The following is a 15,208-nucleotide window of genomic DNA, read 5'->3' on the forward strand; positions in this document are numbered from 1 at the left end:
ACAACTTCTGAGGGTTTTCAGACAAAGCAAACAGATCTGACCTTTCTTCTCTCCATAGCCAAGGCACCTTAACATGCACTTCCTCAGGCCCAGGTGCCAGTCTGTATAACACTGACTTCTCCTCTCCTGTATTTGTGCAGGGATGTAGGTTCCTATATCAGTCCAGGGACACTTAGTACATCAACCACAACTAGAGAGCTCTCCTGGATACATGCTATAGTGGTATAATTGAGGATGATGTGAACTGCAGTATATTCAAATTATTTTTGGTCCTGTTCTTTTCCTATTTTAGATAGTTTCTTTCTTGCTGAGTTTAGTTATTAGTCATGTAATTACAGTTCACCCTTTTATGAAGAATGATGGAAAATGTACATCAGCCTTCTGCAAGTGAACTATCACTAGGTTTTTCTTTTCCTTCCAGATTTGTTTTCTTACTATCTCTTTATATCCATTGCTTTTTGCAGTTAAAGTTGTGCTTTATCCTTTATGATTTGGTTTCAGCATCTACTGCTATTCTTTCATACTAGTCCTTAGGAATTTGACCTGGTTTCCACTTTCTGTACATTTCCTTCTTGTGTTTCAGGTCACTGAAGACTGTGCCACTTAGCCAAGTAGGTCTCTGACTATACTTCCTATCCTCCTACTGTGTAGGACTGTTTGTGTTTGTACCCTAAACACAATTTCTTTAAGGAAGTGCCAACTCTACTGAATTCCTTCTGCTTTAGCCATGTCTCCCATGAGAACTTACCTTCCAGTTCCCAGAGTTTATTGGAGTCTTCCTGCATAGAGTTCTTTGGGTTTGAGTTGATGTTGCCTCTTGTTCTCCATCTAAAAATAATGCATATTATCACAACACAATTACTCTCAACCAAACTACCTTTGCCCTCATATTCCAGACCATCCCCTTTCTTGGTTGCTTAGCAGGCAGCCTCTTGGCAGGCTGCTCTTGAAGCACTTGGCAGTCTCTACCAGCTGCTGCAGACCCTGCGCGGGGAGTGGTTAAATGCTGCTCCGTATACCTAGAGACAGGCACAGCACAGTGCTTTGGAAAGGGCAAAGGGATGCTCACCTAAACATCCTCAGGGAAACACTGGCAACTTTTAGTGGGGCTTTTAATCAAAACAGAGACAAATATTAAGTGTACAAAGTCTTTCAAATGCTCTCCTGTGAAAGCATCTGTGTGGATACAGAAGCACATTGCCCAGCCTTAGAGATCAGGTAAGGAGAACACAAAATCTTTCCCCTATTTCCTTTCCATCCCTAGGCATAAATTTAAAATGACATGTTTCTCTGGACTGACATTTCTTTCTCGGAATCTTTGTTGTTTGTTTAGCATCACTCAGAGGCATGGGAAATCTCCACTGAGGCTGTCTGATTAGTGAGTAAAATTGGATTGTCAGTAGCTTTTCCTGTCACCATGATTTTGTAAGTGTAGGCAAATCTCTGCAAAAAAGAGATTTCTTTTCAGAGTTGGTTGGGTTTTTTATTTGTTTATATATTTAGAAACTGACATCAAATATTTTGAGGCATAAACTGAGACATTGTTTAGCTTTTCAAATCACACAGTGATGAAATGAATCTACAGAGGATTTTTTTGGCAGACTACTATTCATTGCTATGGCTTTCCTCAGTTAAGAAGTTGATATTACAGGGATTCTGGTGCCTGAAATGAAATGACAATGGCTTTCATTCACTTTCTGACTTTATTAAGGGTGGTATGCATCTTGATTCTTCTAAGTTCAATACAGTTTGCATCTACATAGCTTTTTGTCAAATTTCAAACATTTCAGCAGAACTTTTATCCTCAGGCCAGATATCTGCCTGAGGATATTTTTTAATCCCTTTGAACAAAAATAATTTATTGATTTTTATACAGGAAATCTGTGCTCTTTTTTCTTCTCTTAAATTATTCCAGCAACCTTTTCTCTAAGTTCAAGTACATTACAGATTTTGAAATAAGCATTTCAAAAATGAGGTTAAGAGTTTCCTCTTGTACATTCTTAGTGGAACCTCTTCTGCACAGGAGAATAAACAATTCATTTTAAAGAACAAGCATGAGCAAGATTTCGAGGGAGAAATTGTTGGAGATTGCTGGCAAAATAGATTCAAGGAACAAAATCAGCAGGAAAATGTGCCTTGATGACTAGTGTGAAAATTGATGTAGGAGGGAAAGAAAAGGAAAATGTATCAGTTTAGTTTGGGAGATACTAAAATAACTATAGAAGCTGCAGTGTAGAGCCTGGAACTAGCTGAGAACAGAACAGAGAGTGAGAAGCAGTAGGGCTGTGTGGGAATCTTGGAAGTAGAAGGAGAGACAGTTCTGATGAGCTGGCTCGGAAGTGTGGTTGTTGGAGGGGGGGCTGTGAGGCTGACTGAGGAGACAAAGGGAGGAGTCTGGCAGGGGGAGCCAGCAACGAGCTGGCTTGTGCATGAGGAAGGCTGAAAGCAGAATCAGGGTGAGATCTGATGGGTGTTTGGGAAGCTGGAAAACAGGATTTGCTGGGTGAGCTGCCTGGGGACGATATGAGGAAGGTTTTTGGAGGTGAGAATTTGCTGGAGATTGGGTTAAAGTTTTGCCTGAGGAGTAGAAGAAGGGACTGGGAAAGATGGGGTCACACCTGAGGTGGGGGCTAAGGGAAAAGCTCTGTTGCCCATGCAAATAAGTATGTGTTGAGCAGGAGTGTGGGAGTGCTGCTGGACAGCGGAGTGCAAAGAGGTGGGGGACCAGGAGAGACAGGGTCTGGGCAGGCCATGCTAATGCTGGGAGGGACAAGCTGTGCTATGGACCATTTTCCTTCAGTGCCAGGAATGGCATCCCACATGACCAAGTCTCGCTGTTTTGTTGCTGCAAGCAGGTAAAACTGGTGAGTTTGGGACTTGTCACTGTTGATGCTGGGTTTGTTCAGAAGATAGCAATCTGCTGCCACTATTGGTTATTCCATTAGAGTAAGTATCATAAGACTGGTCAGGAGAGCTGATTCAACCCTGAAAATGACTTTTGTGCATGTTGTTGTGATACTTCATGAATACTTTTTTTGAGTACCTTTTCAACACTCAGTTTTTAAAGAAACAAAATACTTCACAAACTTCATATGTTTGGTTCAGAGGATGAACATGTTCTTGAGACACTCAAGGGCTATCCAGTAGGATCCCCACTATCTGTCAGATGAAGGAAGGTGTGCAGTGAATCAGGCAAGAGTTTTTAGGAGGAGAGCTTGTATTCTTTGTCTGCTATGATAATCCCATGGGGTGTGGGGTACCCACCTTTTCAGAGACTCATTGATTGACCATTCTCCATTTTCTGGATACTTGAGCAGAGTCTGGAAACCAGATTTGCAGATTTTTAAAGCATTTCTATCTGTAACTGAATCCACAAGATTATTTTGAACTTAGAGTGTAGTGTAACATCAAATGCTCTGAAATGTCAAGTCTTTAGTTTCAAGACTGTTCTGCCAAAAGCCAGCAGACACTTCATTTTATAGTCTCTATGATTTAAATTATCAGTTTAATCCTACTGTCTCCAAACGTCTTAATTTTTGATACTGCATGTGTCACAGTATGCTATAAAAACATGTTTCATAGAAACAGAATTTAAACATAACATTTCTGCTGAACAGCTTGCCCTGCAATGCACAGGAGAGCAGAAGGGAAAGAAAGAATAAGCCTAAATTCATGTAGGAAGAGAGAAAAAGGTGTACACACATTTTGTCAGTAAGTGTCAGGATGTTTCAGGCAAAGAGGTTATTTCTGTAAAAGAGCAGACACAGAATCACTGGTGATAGGACTTGCACATGATTCCTCTAAGGGAGTCTTTGAAGGAGTATAAAAAAGAAAGAAATGGGGAGTAATGAGAGTAGAGGTATGGATTCAGACAAAATTAGTTTTGGATCCTGAAAATAAAGTTCAAAATCTTGACTAAAATGACAGGAGAAGCTGGAAGAGATAGGAGCAAAAAGGAAAACCATTTAAGCAGAAACGCTTTGTATTCACTGGAGTGTAAAGAGGGAAAGAGAGGTCATAGCTGTCATCAATTATGGTTAAGGGGTACTAGGGGTGGGGACACAGGGGTATAACAAGGTGAACAGCAAACAGGAGTTTGCCTGGGGGTGGTGTTCTAAGTAACCAGGACTTTTACAAGCAGTTTTGACTGTACTATTTGGTGTGCAGTGGCAGGGATAAATGAATCAAGCTTGCACAGGGAGGTGAAAAGCAGGAGGGGACAAAGAGGATCTAGGGCTGAGACAAGGCAGGTAGACCTGAATGGCAAGGAAAACATTGCTATTACTGACATTGACTGAGAAGAGAAACATGGGAGGGGACACTAAGACATATGCAAAGGCAGAGAGTTAGTTATACATGTGACAAAGCAGAGGGGTTGTGAGGCCCATCTGCTATGAAACAAGCTTGGTGGGAGATCATTCACTGCCACCCTGGCCAGAGTGCATTGTTCTAAACTTTTCTTCTATGCTTTCTTTTTTCTCCTTTTTCCTTCTTTCCAAGTTTTTTAGGCTTATCCAGATTCCATAAAAGAAAGCAGTGAAGTTTGCTCTTCTGTGATTGATTTTGCAGGATTTAAATGGCAGTTGACAAGTGCATGGAATTTTGAATTAAGTGTTTAGATAAAAAGGCCCACAGCCCATTAGCAGATGTCAGGCACCAAAAGCAGTAACAGGGCACTGCCCAGTCCCCTGGGGCTGCTCCCCCTGCCCACAGCCCAGGGCCCCATGTCAGCCTCCTGAGGCCACCAGTCCCTGCCCCAGTGATGTTGCAGCAGAGCTGGCATCCAGCTTCCCAGGTTCCAGCCACGCTGGGCCGACCCAGAGCCAGCTCTTCTCACTGAACATATCTCTCAGAAAATCAAGAGTCAGTGGCCTTTCTGGCTGCAGTTCCAGGAAGGAAAAGAAATACAACTTTGATCACATACTAAGGGCTGGATTCCAGTGCAAGAATGACTGCAGTGCATATAGTCTCATTCCTTTTTAAACATCTGTGGTAATTTATTGGAAAATTAGCATACTGCATTCTATACTCATTTCTTTGAATTTGTTTTTCTTCTTCACTGAATTGTACTTTGTGTCTTTTTCAGTCCAGTTCTCAACCTCCCTTTTCCACAGCTTAGAGCAGGCTACAGAAACTTTCTATTTCCCTTGGGCCCCAGCTGTACCACTTTTCCTTGGGTTTCTGTTTCCTGCCTCTCTCTGGGAGCTTTTCTGTCAGATTTGCTGCTGCCTTTCCCCAAGAACTCTTTTTTTTTCTCTTCACTTTGGTTCTTTTCATCCCCAAACTGGCTCTTCCTTTAATTTGCTCCTTTGGACTGGTTGGTAACACTTTTAGTGCACTGGCATCATAACTGGCATCTCTGAAAGGGAAAACTTTTAGGAGTGATTTTAGGTGAAAAATGTAATGGTTCTGTAGGTGCTTCATAAATTTAATCCAAAAGCAGGGGCAGCAGAGGAGAAAGCAGAAACTATTTCTTTGTTATCAAGGGCTAATGACAAGAGGGGCTACCAATATGATATATCAGAAAGTAAAGCTGAACTTTTAATACTGCATGAGAAATTATAGATAACAAAAAAGCTTGGAAGGTAAGACAAGGAGATGACATGGAATTAAGTAGAAAAGGAAAAGCTAAAAGGCAGGCATAAGAAGTGATATAATGAGAAGAATAAGCAGATTAATGATGGCATCAAGGAAGGTCTCACTACAGTTCCTGAGACCAGAAGGAAGTCTGATGCAGTAATGGAGGGCTGAGGTGACCACAGAACAAGAGTTTTAGATTGTGCTTGTAATGGAAATCATTGCTTCATGCCCACCTCAGTGCTGTGTTGGTCTGTAGGACACCCTTGTCAGCCTTTTCCTCCGGAGCTCCCAGCCTGGCCCATATGGTGTCTCCCCACTGAGCTTCTACCCATTCTCACCTGACACCATTCAACCCTTGCTGCAAATGAGATGATGTCAAATACTGTCTCTTATTGGCAAAATGACCCAGATCAGACACTTTTTCTAGCCCTTGGCTGTCTGTAACTTGTGTGAGTTTCCTAACCCATTACTGATTTTCCACTTCTTGGACAGGCCAGCCTGGCTGCAAAAGCTCCACTTTCTGGGGTCCTTCTCCCTCCTGTCCACCCATCACAAACTGTACAGAAGCAAGGGTGCTGCAGATTTGGTCAAACAAGGGTCTTGTTCTTGCAATTCACTCTGATAGAACAGCACATGCAGAACTGCACTCAGAGCTTGGTTTTCCTGTTCAGGCTGTTCTTGGGGGCTTTCTACCCTTCATCCCCTCCTCACCTTCTATGTACCCATGTCCATATCAGTATGTGTGTATTTGCAGATGTCTTTTTGAAGGGATTAACAGGGCTTAAGTACAGAATGGGGTTCAGCAACTGAAAATGTTATCTGTTTTCAGAGATTTTTCCCTACCTTCCACTGAGCTGCTGTACTGGTACTTTCTTTTTCTTCTGGCTTCAAATGTATCAGGAACACAAATAAGTATTGTTGTAATTTCATTCTTTTAGTCTGGAAAGTTCCACTTATCAAATGGGTGCAGAGGATTGCCCCACATGCTCAGCTTTGACCAAGGTATGTCTGTGAAAAACTAGCTTGAGACACACCTTTGTACGTTTATTATCAGAATACTTTAAATCATTATAAGCTTGCTTAGTTAGTTTACTTGGAGCAAATAATATGCCAGTGTAACTGATATTAATGTGTTTTGGAACTATTCATGTGTGTGTATATACAGGTACACATGTGTGTGTGTGTACATGTGTTTCTGTACTTGGGTAATAGGTGCCACACAAAAAGACTTAACATTATTCAACATTTCCAGCTATAGTACTTCTTATTGTTTATGAAAGTATAAAAATATTTTAGAGGTTTTTTTTTGCTAAATTTCTTTGAATACTGAAGATTTTGCAATTGCAATGGTTCAGAAGCTCCAGGAGAAGGATTAGGGAATGCTATATTAGGAATCATTTTTTCAGCAGTTCAAGGACAGAGCAGTGTACAAGTGCTACCTATGCAAGGCAATGTAACCTATTCCTTTGGTGCCTGTTCTGGAAATAAATCTGCATGGCAAGGGGAAGAACTTCAGTCTGAGTGTGGATGTGTTGGGTCATGTACTCGTGTGACTATTATTAAAACATGTTTGACTAAGTATTTCCCAATTGAAAGAATACTAGAGATTTTCTATCAGACCTTGTTTTGATCAGGGGGAAAGGAACTCATTATAAATCCAAAGCTAGTGGTTGGACAAGTGTGACTGGTTGTGGTGTAGCTTACACAGGCTCAGTTAAAGTACAGACCACTAACAGACATAGAGAGGAAGGTTGCAGAAGGTCTAGTATCACAAAATGTAAAGCAAGAATGAGACAAATGAACCAATAAAAAGCAATTTAACAGAAAAAAAATATTCCAACAATGTCATCATATGACAATTTTTGACACCCCTGGAAGAGTGCAATACAGAGATAGAGAGCAGTCTCAGAGACGCAGTGAGTCTCACCTGCCATGCACGGGATGTGCAAGTAGGTTGCCAGCCACCTCCATACCCAGTGTACCATGTAGAAAAGGGAGATGTTGAGAGTAATGAAAAGCATAAAATTGTCAGAAATTTCTTGAAGTAAACAGGATGGGAAGAACATTTTATGGTCAGCAAACTTGACAACAAAGATATGAACAACAGGATACAATGTTTTTAGCTTCGTTACTTGCAGTGTGTTTATCAGGAAGAAAAGAATCTTTGAAATGGAATTATAGAGGGCCTTGGTGGAATTATCAGCAGTGCAAAGAAGGCTTGAATTCAGTAAATATTTTTAATTTTATGAGGACTTCAAGCCTTTTTGCCATTTTGTATGCACATGAGATGATTGGAATTGCTTTCTCCAGTAATCTATTCCCCATTTGTTACCACTCTTTGCTTGAACAATTGCTCTGGCTGTTCTCATATAGAAACTTTGGATTATGTTACAGGAAACAGATGTCACCAGACTGACTTACTGTTTTTGCTTGGCTTTGGTTGATTTAGGCAATAGCACTGATGTAGTGGATTTAGAAGTGTATAAAGCATTTGAAATGACAGCATGTTCTGGCTTAGGAGCTAGAAAGACATCAAGACAGCTGGATACACACTGAAGAAATTAAACACTAATTAACTGACAGGCCTCAAAAAATCTCCTGATAGCAATCCTGAAAGATTCCTGCAAGAAGGAATTCTGTGGGGATAATTCTTGCTCCCTGGCCTGGCTTACTCTTTAGTAATGACCAAAACCGAGTCCAAAAGTTATTTTTGATGTAATTTGCAGAATCCAGTAAGACATGCAGATATTACAAATATCAAGTCATAGCTCTGTATAGTTGATTTATAACTATGTGATCTGAAGAACAAGGAAAAAACCACAGTGCAGTGTAAGGCTCTTATCTGGAAGATTTTATGGTTAATTAATTTTTAAAAATTTAAAAAAAAATCCAACTCCCTCTCTGGTTCTCTCCTCTATGTACAACAAGAACAGTGCAGATTAATGCCTTATATTTAATTTTTAGGTTCTTCTTTTCTGGAAATATGCAAGATTCAAAAAGATATTTAGATCCCTGTCTCCCTGTCTCCTGTTTTGTTACTTTTCAGTAGAAGAGGTTTCTGCTTTTTTTGTTTCATAAGTCTTATGATGCTGTCTTTCCTTCTTGCCTGGGAGAGCCCATACCGCTGCCCTTTAGTTACAGCAGAAATAGTCTATTCAGTATGAACCTGTGGTGTTAATAGACTAGCCATTCCTTTACTGATGAATGCCTTGGAGTTACCTAGAATCACACTTAATTCAAGGTAGGATGAGGGAAAATGCAAAGAGAAGTATTAACTCATTACATCTTAAACAGCAAGCACAATTACATAGGAAAGCCATAAAAAATATAAGGAAAAGTTCATCTGATTTACTGACACTGACACCTATGGGCAAAGGTGCTTTCCATTTTGGATTTTTTTCCTCCTTTTCAATTTCCAGGTCACTTGTCCCTCTTTGACAAAATGGCTCTCAGAATTTTCTTTTCTCCTCTTCCTCAGGTTTCCCTTAGGTGATTTTTATCAGTGGAAACTTTGCATTACACAGAACTCCATACTGGGGTCCCACATCTGAAAACATCTTCCGAAGAAGATTTTGGACTTCACCTTAAGGTAGCTTCATGTCATGTTGACATGAGGGCAATGTTAACTCTTACTGCCAGTCTGCTCTGTGAAGTTTTCTAAGGAGTCCAGAAAGATTTCGCCTGTCAGCTTGGAGCTTGTTCTATCCCTTCTTATGGTCTGATTGTTCTCATGAATTTAATTAAAAATTCTTTTGTTTCTACAATTATGCGTAAATCTTTGAAGAGGAGTTGTCTACTGTGTGTAGCTAGCTCCTAAACAGCTTCTTTCCCCCAAGGAAACAAGTCTCTTCTATTTCCCTGTGGTGAGTCATTGACATGTTTCCACATGAAATATGTCTTATAGCAGACCTTATAGTCTCTAGTGGTGGTGTAAATATTATTAAATATGCATGATACAAGTATCATAATAGGGTAAAATTAATCTATTTCATTTTCTGATTCCTGAGACAGGTATGATAACATTTCTTTTCTGAAGTGACAGCATTTAAAGTGAATGAAGCCCAACATCTTTCTCCTAGGCATACTCTAACATGGAGTCCTTGTACAGAATTGTTTAGACTCATATTGATTTTAATTGCTATACAGTGTAAAGTTGTGTCTTCAAACTGCTTCTGAAAGAGAAAAAAAGGGAACACCCAATCTTGGCCCTTATGAGATCAATGAACAACCTGACTGACTTTAGCTGGCCTTGAAAATGGCCTCTGGTGCATTAGGACTCAAGGATCACATTGTGAAATGAGAATTGATGGACAGTGAAGGAAAGGTTAAAGGCAATCTTCCCATGACCTTTCCTGTAGCCCTTACAATGATCTTATACAGCCAAGAAAATGAAAAAAAAAAAAAATAGGCTAAATGCTGCTGCATTTAAGAGTGCTGCATTAATTTGAATTACTATTGTAATATTTTATTGTAAATATGAGTAAATTTTTAATACAGAGATAGTGAACAGTGTCCCTCTCCATTCCCTAGGTCATACCTACTCTAAGAGAGATTTAATTGTCAGTAATGCTGCTAACTCTATGAGTCTGCAGATATTCTGGTAAAAGTGTGTGATATCAAAATCACATATCAGCCGTGAAAGGAGGAACCCTTGGCTCAAGTAGTTTCAGCAGTGTAACTGGTACTGCCTCCACTGCTGTCTCAGAACACACCAGAAACCAGAAGTGCTCCTATTGTATCTTGCAAAAACAAAACAAAATAAGAAAAATTGGGAAAAAAAAGAAATTATGTCCTAAAGGAATCTAGACAATGATGTGTTTATTGCCAGCAGGTTCAGGGTGAAAACTTGAGAAACAGGAAAGGAAGACAGTGCTGTTAGGCTTTTTTGATTGTGCAGACTTTATGGAACAGAATGTTATGTTTGCCAGTAGTTATTGTTTTGCACCTAATTTTGCAAATTCCAATAAAAGCATGCTGATGAAGAGCTCTCTACTGGGGGAAACAGAGTAAGATTGCACAGAGGATTTAGATAGGTCTCTCTTCATGAAGTGCCAGGAGAAAATGAGTGAGCACAAGAGAGAATATATGTTGTGTTGGACTGCCTTCTTTCCTTCTGTCTGGGAACATGGAACAGCTCCTTTTCTGTTGTTTACCACTTTCTGCATTTCCTATCATACTGAGCCGTTTTGGGCCTCTTCTGCTGCAGCAGCAATGGCAACAAACATATATACCATGCAGGGTCTTTGGAGAGGGAAAAGGGAGAATTCAAATTAGTGGTGCGGATTCTCTGCAGGAATAGGGAAGAGTTTCTCCTGCAATGATTTATTTGTCCAAAGTACAAAGCTTCAGGGCAATAAATTGAAATAAATTAATCCTGAATGTGTCCTGGTCTTTGCGGATACACCTGTTACAATTTATAGAGATCTTTGTGTTCCCAGATTCCTAAGATTATAAAAAAACACAACTTTGTAATTCTAAATGAAGTTATTGTTCCCCAACAGCTTTAAAAGACAAGGGAGGAGTGTTTGCTCATAAGCAGTTCATTGTTCTGAAAAAAAGAGGAATTTTGAAAGACTTCAAAATGGACATATTATTTATCTATTTGGTTTAACAATATAATTGTGATGAGTCTTTTCCATAAGAAAATTTTTTCTTACTAGCAAAATCTATTTTTATAGGGTTTGAAAAGTCTTTTTGCTGCCCTAAATTCGGTAGGAGATATACATGTTATCTTTGTTATATCAGTCATACAAAATCTAACCTGAATTATCTTTTCTTGTTGACAGAAAGACAGATTTCCACTTTAGACACCACGTCATTTTCCTTCCTGTGAGAATAACATGAACCAGAAGGTGTTAGTTTTCCTTCTCCCAAATTTTGTATTTGGAATATTTCTTTTTGGGTTTTTCTGTAGGAGACAAAAAAACCTAACAGGTGAGTAAAGAAATTACCAAAATAATTTAACGTTTTATAGAAAGAGAGACACCATTTCCAAATGTGTTAGAAAGTAACTATAGAGCCCAAGATATAAACAATACTGTGAAAATATTCAAGGCCTAGTCACTTGTCACTATGGAAGTTATCTCAGAAATATATGAGAGGAGAGCACTACAAAAGCATGATATTGGAACACCAAACTTGCTTAGACTAGTACTGCTAACATATTGAAAGTTTTCATTTTCCTAAGTGTTTCACTAGGGAGGATAGTTTATTGCATGTTTGCCATGGTCTAGTCCAGTTACAGTAAAAAAAAAAAAAATTTAGCATCTTCATTAGATTTTGTATGCAGTGTGATAGAGTGCTATGATTGTCACAGATAAAGAGATTTATACAAGCCTATTTCACTGAAATGGTTTCAATTCTTCCTTGGTTACAGATGCTTTTTCCAATCCTACTGAAAATTGGCTGGCAATTCAAAACGGTCGGAAAAACACACTGGCTTCTGTCTGCCTGAGGAATAACCTCAATAAACCAAGAAGCAAATTGGATTCTCATGTTGCAAACCAGCTCTTTGTGGAGCACAAACACAAATTTATCTACTGTGAGGTGCCTAAGGTAGGCTGCTCCAACTGGAAGAGAATTATTTTTCTTCTTCAATCAGACTTGAATGCAGAAGCTTCTGAAATTGAGCATGACAACATCCACCATACCCAACTAATCAAAAGGCTGGTGTCCTATCCTCCTGCCTTACAAAAGGAATTTCTAAGCAATTACACCAAAGTGATGTTCACCAGACATCCCCTGGAACGGCTGGTTTCAGCTTACAGAGACAAACTCCTGCACTCTGAACCATTCTACAGTACCACTATTGCTAATGAAATCAGGGCAATGTTCAGGAAAAATAAAAATTCTCCTGAAAAAGTGAGTTTCCAGGAATTTGTCAACTTCATTATAGCAAAACCACCACATACTCTTGACATTCACTGGAAACCGATGTTTCTGCTCTGTGATCCTTGCAACATTCGCTATGATATTGTGGGTAAGTATGAAACTCTTGGCTTGGACTCTGAGCATGTTCTGAAGGTCATTGGTGCACCAGAGAGCCTGCAATACCCCAGCTTGAAGAGATACAGCTCAGAGAAACGAACTGATGGTGATATCACCTTAGAATACCTCAGACAACTGACCTCAGAACAGATTGAGAAGATAAAAAAATTGTATGAAATGGATTTTTATTTGTTCAACTATACTATGAAATACGAGGATTATTTTTCCCTGAATGACTGATGTAGGCTAAACAAAGAGAAGTTTCCTTTGTACAAAATGGGCAGAACTTGTCCTCACCAGTGCTTGATTGATGGGTTGGTGACTGCTGCTGAGATTATCCTGGAGTTTGTATATATGGTTTATCATTGTAAGCACTCTTATATAAAATCCCTGCCATGATCTCTTGTTCCATGCAGACCTTTACCTATTAAAATTATTGTCTTCCTATTGATCTTTAACAGCATATGTTGGTTTCATGAAAAGTGTTCATAAGTGATAGATTTTGGTCCATTGGTAAAAGACACAGGAAGGATGAAGAATGTTGCATTTCACAATTGATATTTTAGAACACCATTTTTACTTGGTTTTTTTAATTAGAAAATTTGCATAAGAAGCAATAAATAATCTGCTTGAGAGTTAAACCACTTTGCAAGAGCCTCGATCATAAATGCTGTAGGAAAGGAGCAAATAACTTCAGATGCTTGAAGCTGCATTACACAGAACCTAATGCCAGGATATCTTCCTATCTAGCAGTGCTCTGATCACACCCATCAGCCTCATCCCTCAAGCAGCACAGTTGTCAGCATTATAGCTCTTAAAAATCCTCTGATGAGCAGATCTGGCATTCATGGTGACCTTACAAACTCTTTTCACCAGTTTTGTAATCATTTTAGCAGAAGGTCTGAAAAATGCATTGGAGTTTTTTTAGAGAAGTAGTTAGCGATACCTTCAAAACTGTTCAGCTGGGGTGGTGCATGATCTAAAATCTCAGTGGAAAAGTGATTATTATTTATTCTCCAAAAGCACTTAACACCCAGTCAATGGACAGGCCAGTCAGTGCAGTGGGGACAATGTTTGGGCTTTCCCATTTGTACTGCTAGAATCCACAAGCCCCTGGGACTTACCGGAGCATGGCACTTGGGAGGAGCTGGGTAACCTTAGATAATATATTTGTTCTACTTGTTGCTTTCTCACATTGCAGGAGAATGACTACAAATAAATTGTGGAGTTATGGTGAGGGGAACAAGGAAACGTGAGAGAAGCAACTCAAACCATTACCCTCTTTTTATATTCCTTCTTGTATAGGTGACTTTGGTTTGAGATCACTGAGGGGCTTATAACTGCTATTTTATTAAACAAGAAATTTTCCCCTTTAAAAAAAATCGTATGTCAAGTTCAATTATTAATTTGTGACCATATTAATTGTAACAAATTTTAGCAACTAATTGTGACTATTGGCACCACCTCTAGGGGATGTCAGTCTCTCAGCAGCTAACTTGAAAATCTCTCAAATGCACTTAGTTCCTTTCAGCTACATCTGCAGATGCTTAAAGGCTGGCAGACTGGTCTTGGACCCAAAGCTGGCTCTCAGCTTCTCATTACACAGAAAAGGACAGATACAAAATAAGTTAACCACAAAGTAGTTACCAATCTGTACAGCCTTTGCTGCCAGGAGCATGGGCAAGGGAGAGGGAAAAGGAGACTGAAAAATTGACAAAATGGGGTTTAACTTATGAGGGTTTGGAGGAGCCCTGCCAGTGCAGGAAGTGAGTTGCAGGAATTATCTGCTCCAGTGGGAAGGTGCAGCAACACACAACATCAGCTGGAGACAGTGATCAGGCCACAGCGGCAGGAGAGGCCCAGAAGGAAATGCTTTCTATCCCCCTTGCCAGCAGATTGTACACAAGCCAGGACTAGCATTGTGTACATCTGGCAGGTCTTGCCTGGCTGACTGTTTCCTAAATGGGGCACCTTTGGCACAGGGAGAGATTCAAAGTGAGAAGACCAAGCAAAAACAGCAAAACAAGTTGGAAAAAAAAAATTTATGATTTTATGCAGAATGATTCATATTTCTGGATCTTACCCTCACCATCACCATATCTGGTGTCCCCATAAACCTGCTATCCCCTGATAGCGGATTGTTCATGCTGCCCTGGCAACTCTGTAGCTCATGTAGGTTTTTATTTTTCTTCACTTGTTAGTCTTGTTTAGTCAGAGGAAGCTGGAAATTACTCCCATCAAAGTTAAGGCTGTGCAGAAGGATGCAGCCTCTCTTTCCTGAAACAGAGCTACATGCTTCAGATCATGCAGAAGTGGAGGGGAATAAGATTTGCTTCATAACCCACTTCTACATGAGAGATCTCTCCAGAGCTATATCTGAAGCTGTAAGAATATCTAAAAATTCATCAGTACTCTGGCCCCCTCATCCAGCCTAGGAAAGCTCTGAAGAAATGATACTGACAGAGTTTTATAGATGTCTTTGCTATCAGCACTCAGTGTTAACACCCCCTCCAGTTTCTTGCTGTTAAATGTGAGTGGCTTTCTATTCTTATTTCCTCTTTCACAGGTTCACATATTGTTCCTACAGTGGTTGCAGAAAAAATGATGGCTAATTCATTCATCAAAAGCGTTAGTCAGTAGC

At 39.7% G+C, this 15,208-nt stretch overlaps 1 protein-coding gene across 2 annotated transcripts; it reads left to right on the forward strand.

The window, feature by feature from the left end:
- The first annotated feature begins 1,039 nt into the window (after positions 1 to 1,039).
- On the forward strand, positions 1,040 to 13,063 carry LOC131559248 (carbohydrate sulfotransferase 9-like). Of its 2 annotated transcripts, none has more exons than XM_058807553.1 (4): positions 1,040 to 1,218; positions 9,059 to 9,169; positions 11,367 to 11,514; positions 11,957 to 13,063. In XM_058807553.1, the coding sequence occupies exons 3-4, from the start codon at positions 11,421 to 11,423 to the stop codon at positions 12,805 to 12,807; spliced, it is 945 nt and encodes a 314-aa protein (XP_058663536.1). In that variant the 5' UTR covers positions 1,040 to 1,218; positions 9,059 to 9,169; positions 11,367 to 11,420; the 3' UTR covers positions 12,808 to 13,063. The 2 variants fall into 2 exon arrangements, with proteins under 2 accessions (XP_058663536.1, XP_058663535.1); XM_058807552.1 differs by lacking the exon at positions 1,040 to 1,218 and adding an exon at positions 2,474 to 2,542.
- The last annotated feature ends 2,145 nt before the right edge of the window (positions 13,064 to 15,208 follow it).

The sequence above is a fragment of the Ammospiza caudacuta genome, chromosome 6 (genome assembly GCF_027887145.1).
Source record: "Ammospiza caudacuta isolate bAmmCau1 chromosome 6, bAmmCau1.pri, whole genome shotgun sequence".
Classification (NCBI taxonomy): Eukaryota; Metazoa; Chordata; class Aves; order Passeriformes; family Passerellidae; genus Ammospiza; species Ammospiza caudacuta.

Excerpts from the sequence above, each read along its gene's own strand:
- LOC131559248 (XM_058807553.1), top strand. The coding sequence starts at position 11,421 with ATGAACCAGAAGGTGTTAGTTTTCCTTCTCCCAAATTTTGTATTTGGA. Across the intron at positions 11,515-11,956 it reads GAGACAAAAAAACCTAACAG|ATGCTTTTTCCAATCCTACT; the intron begins GTGAGTAAAGAA and ends CCTTGGTTACAG.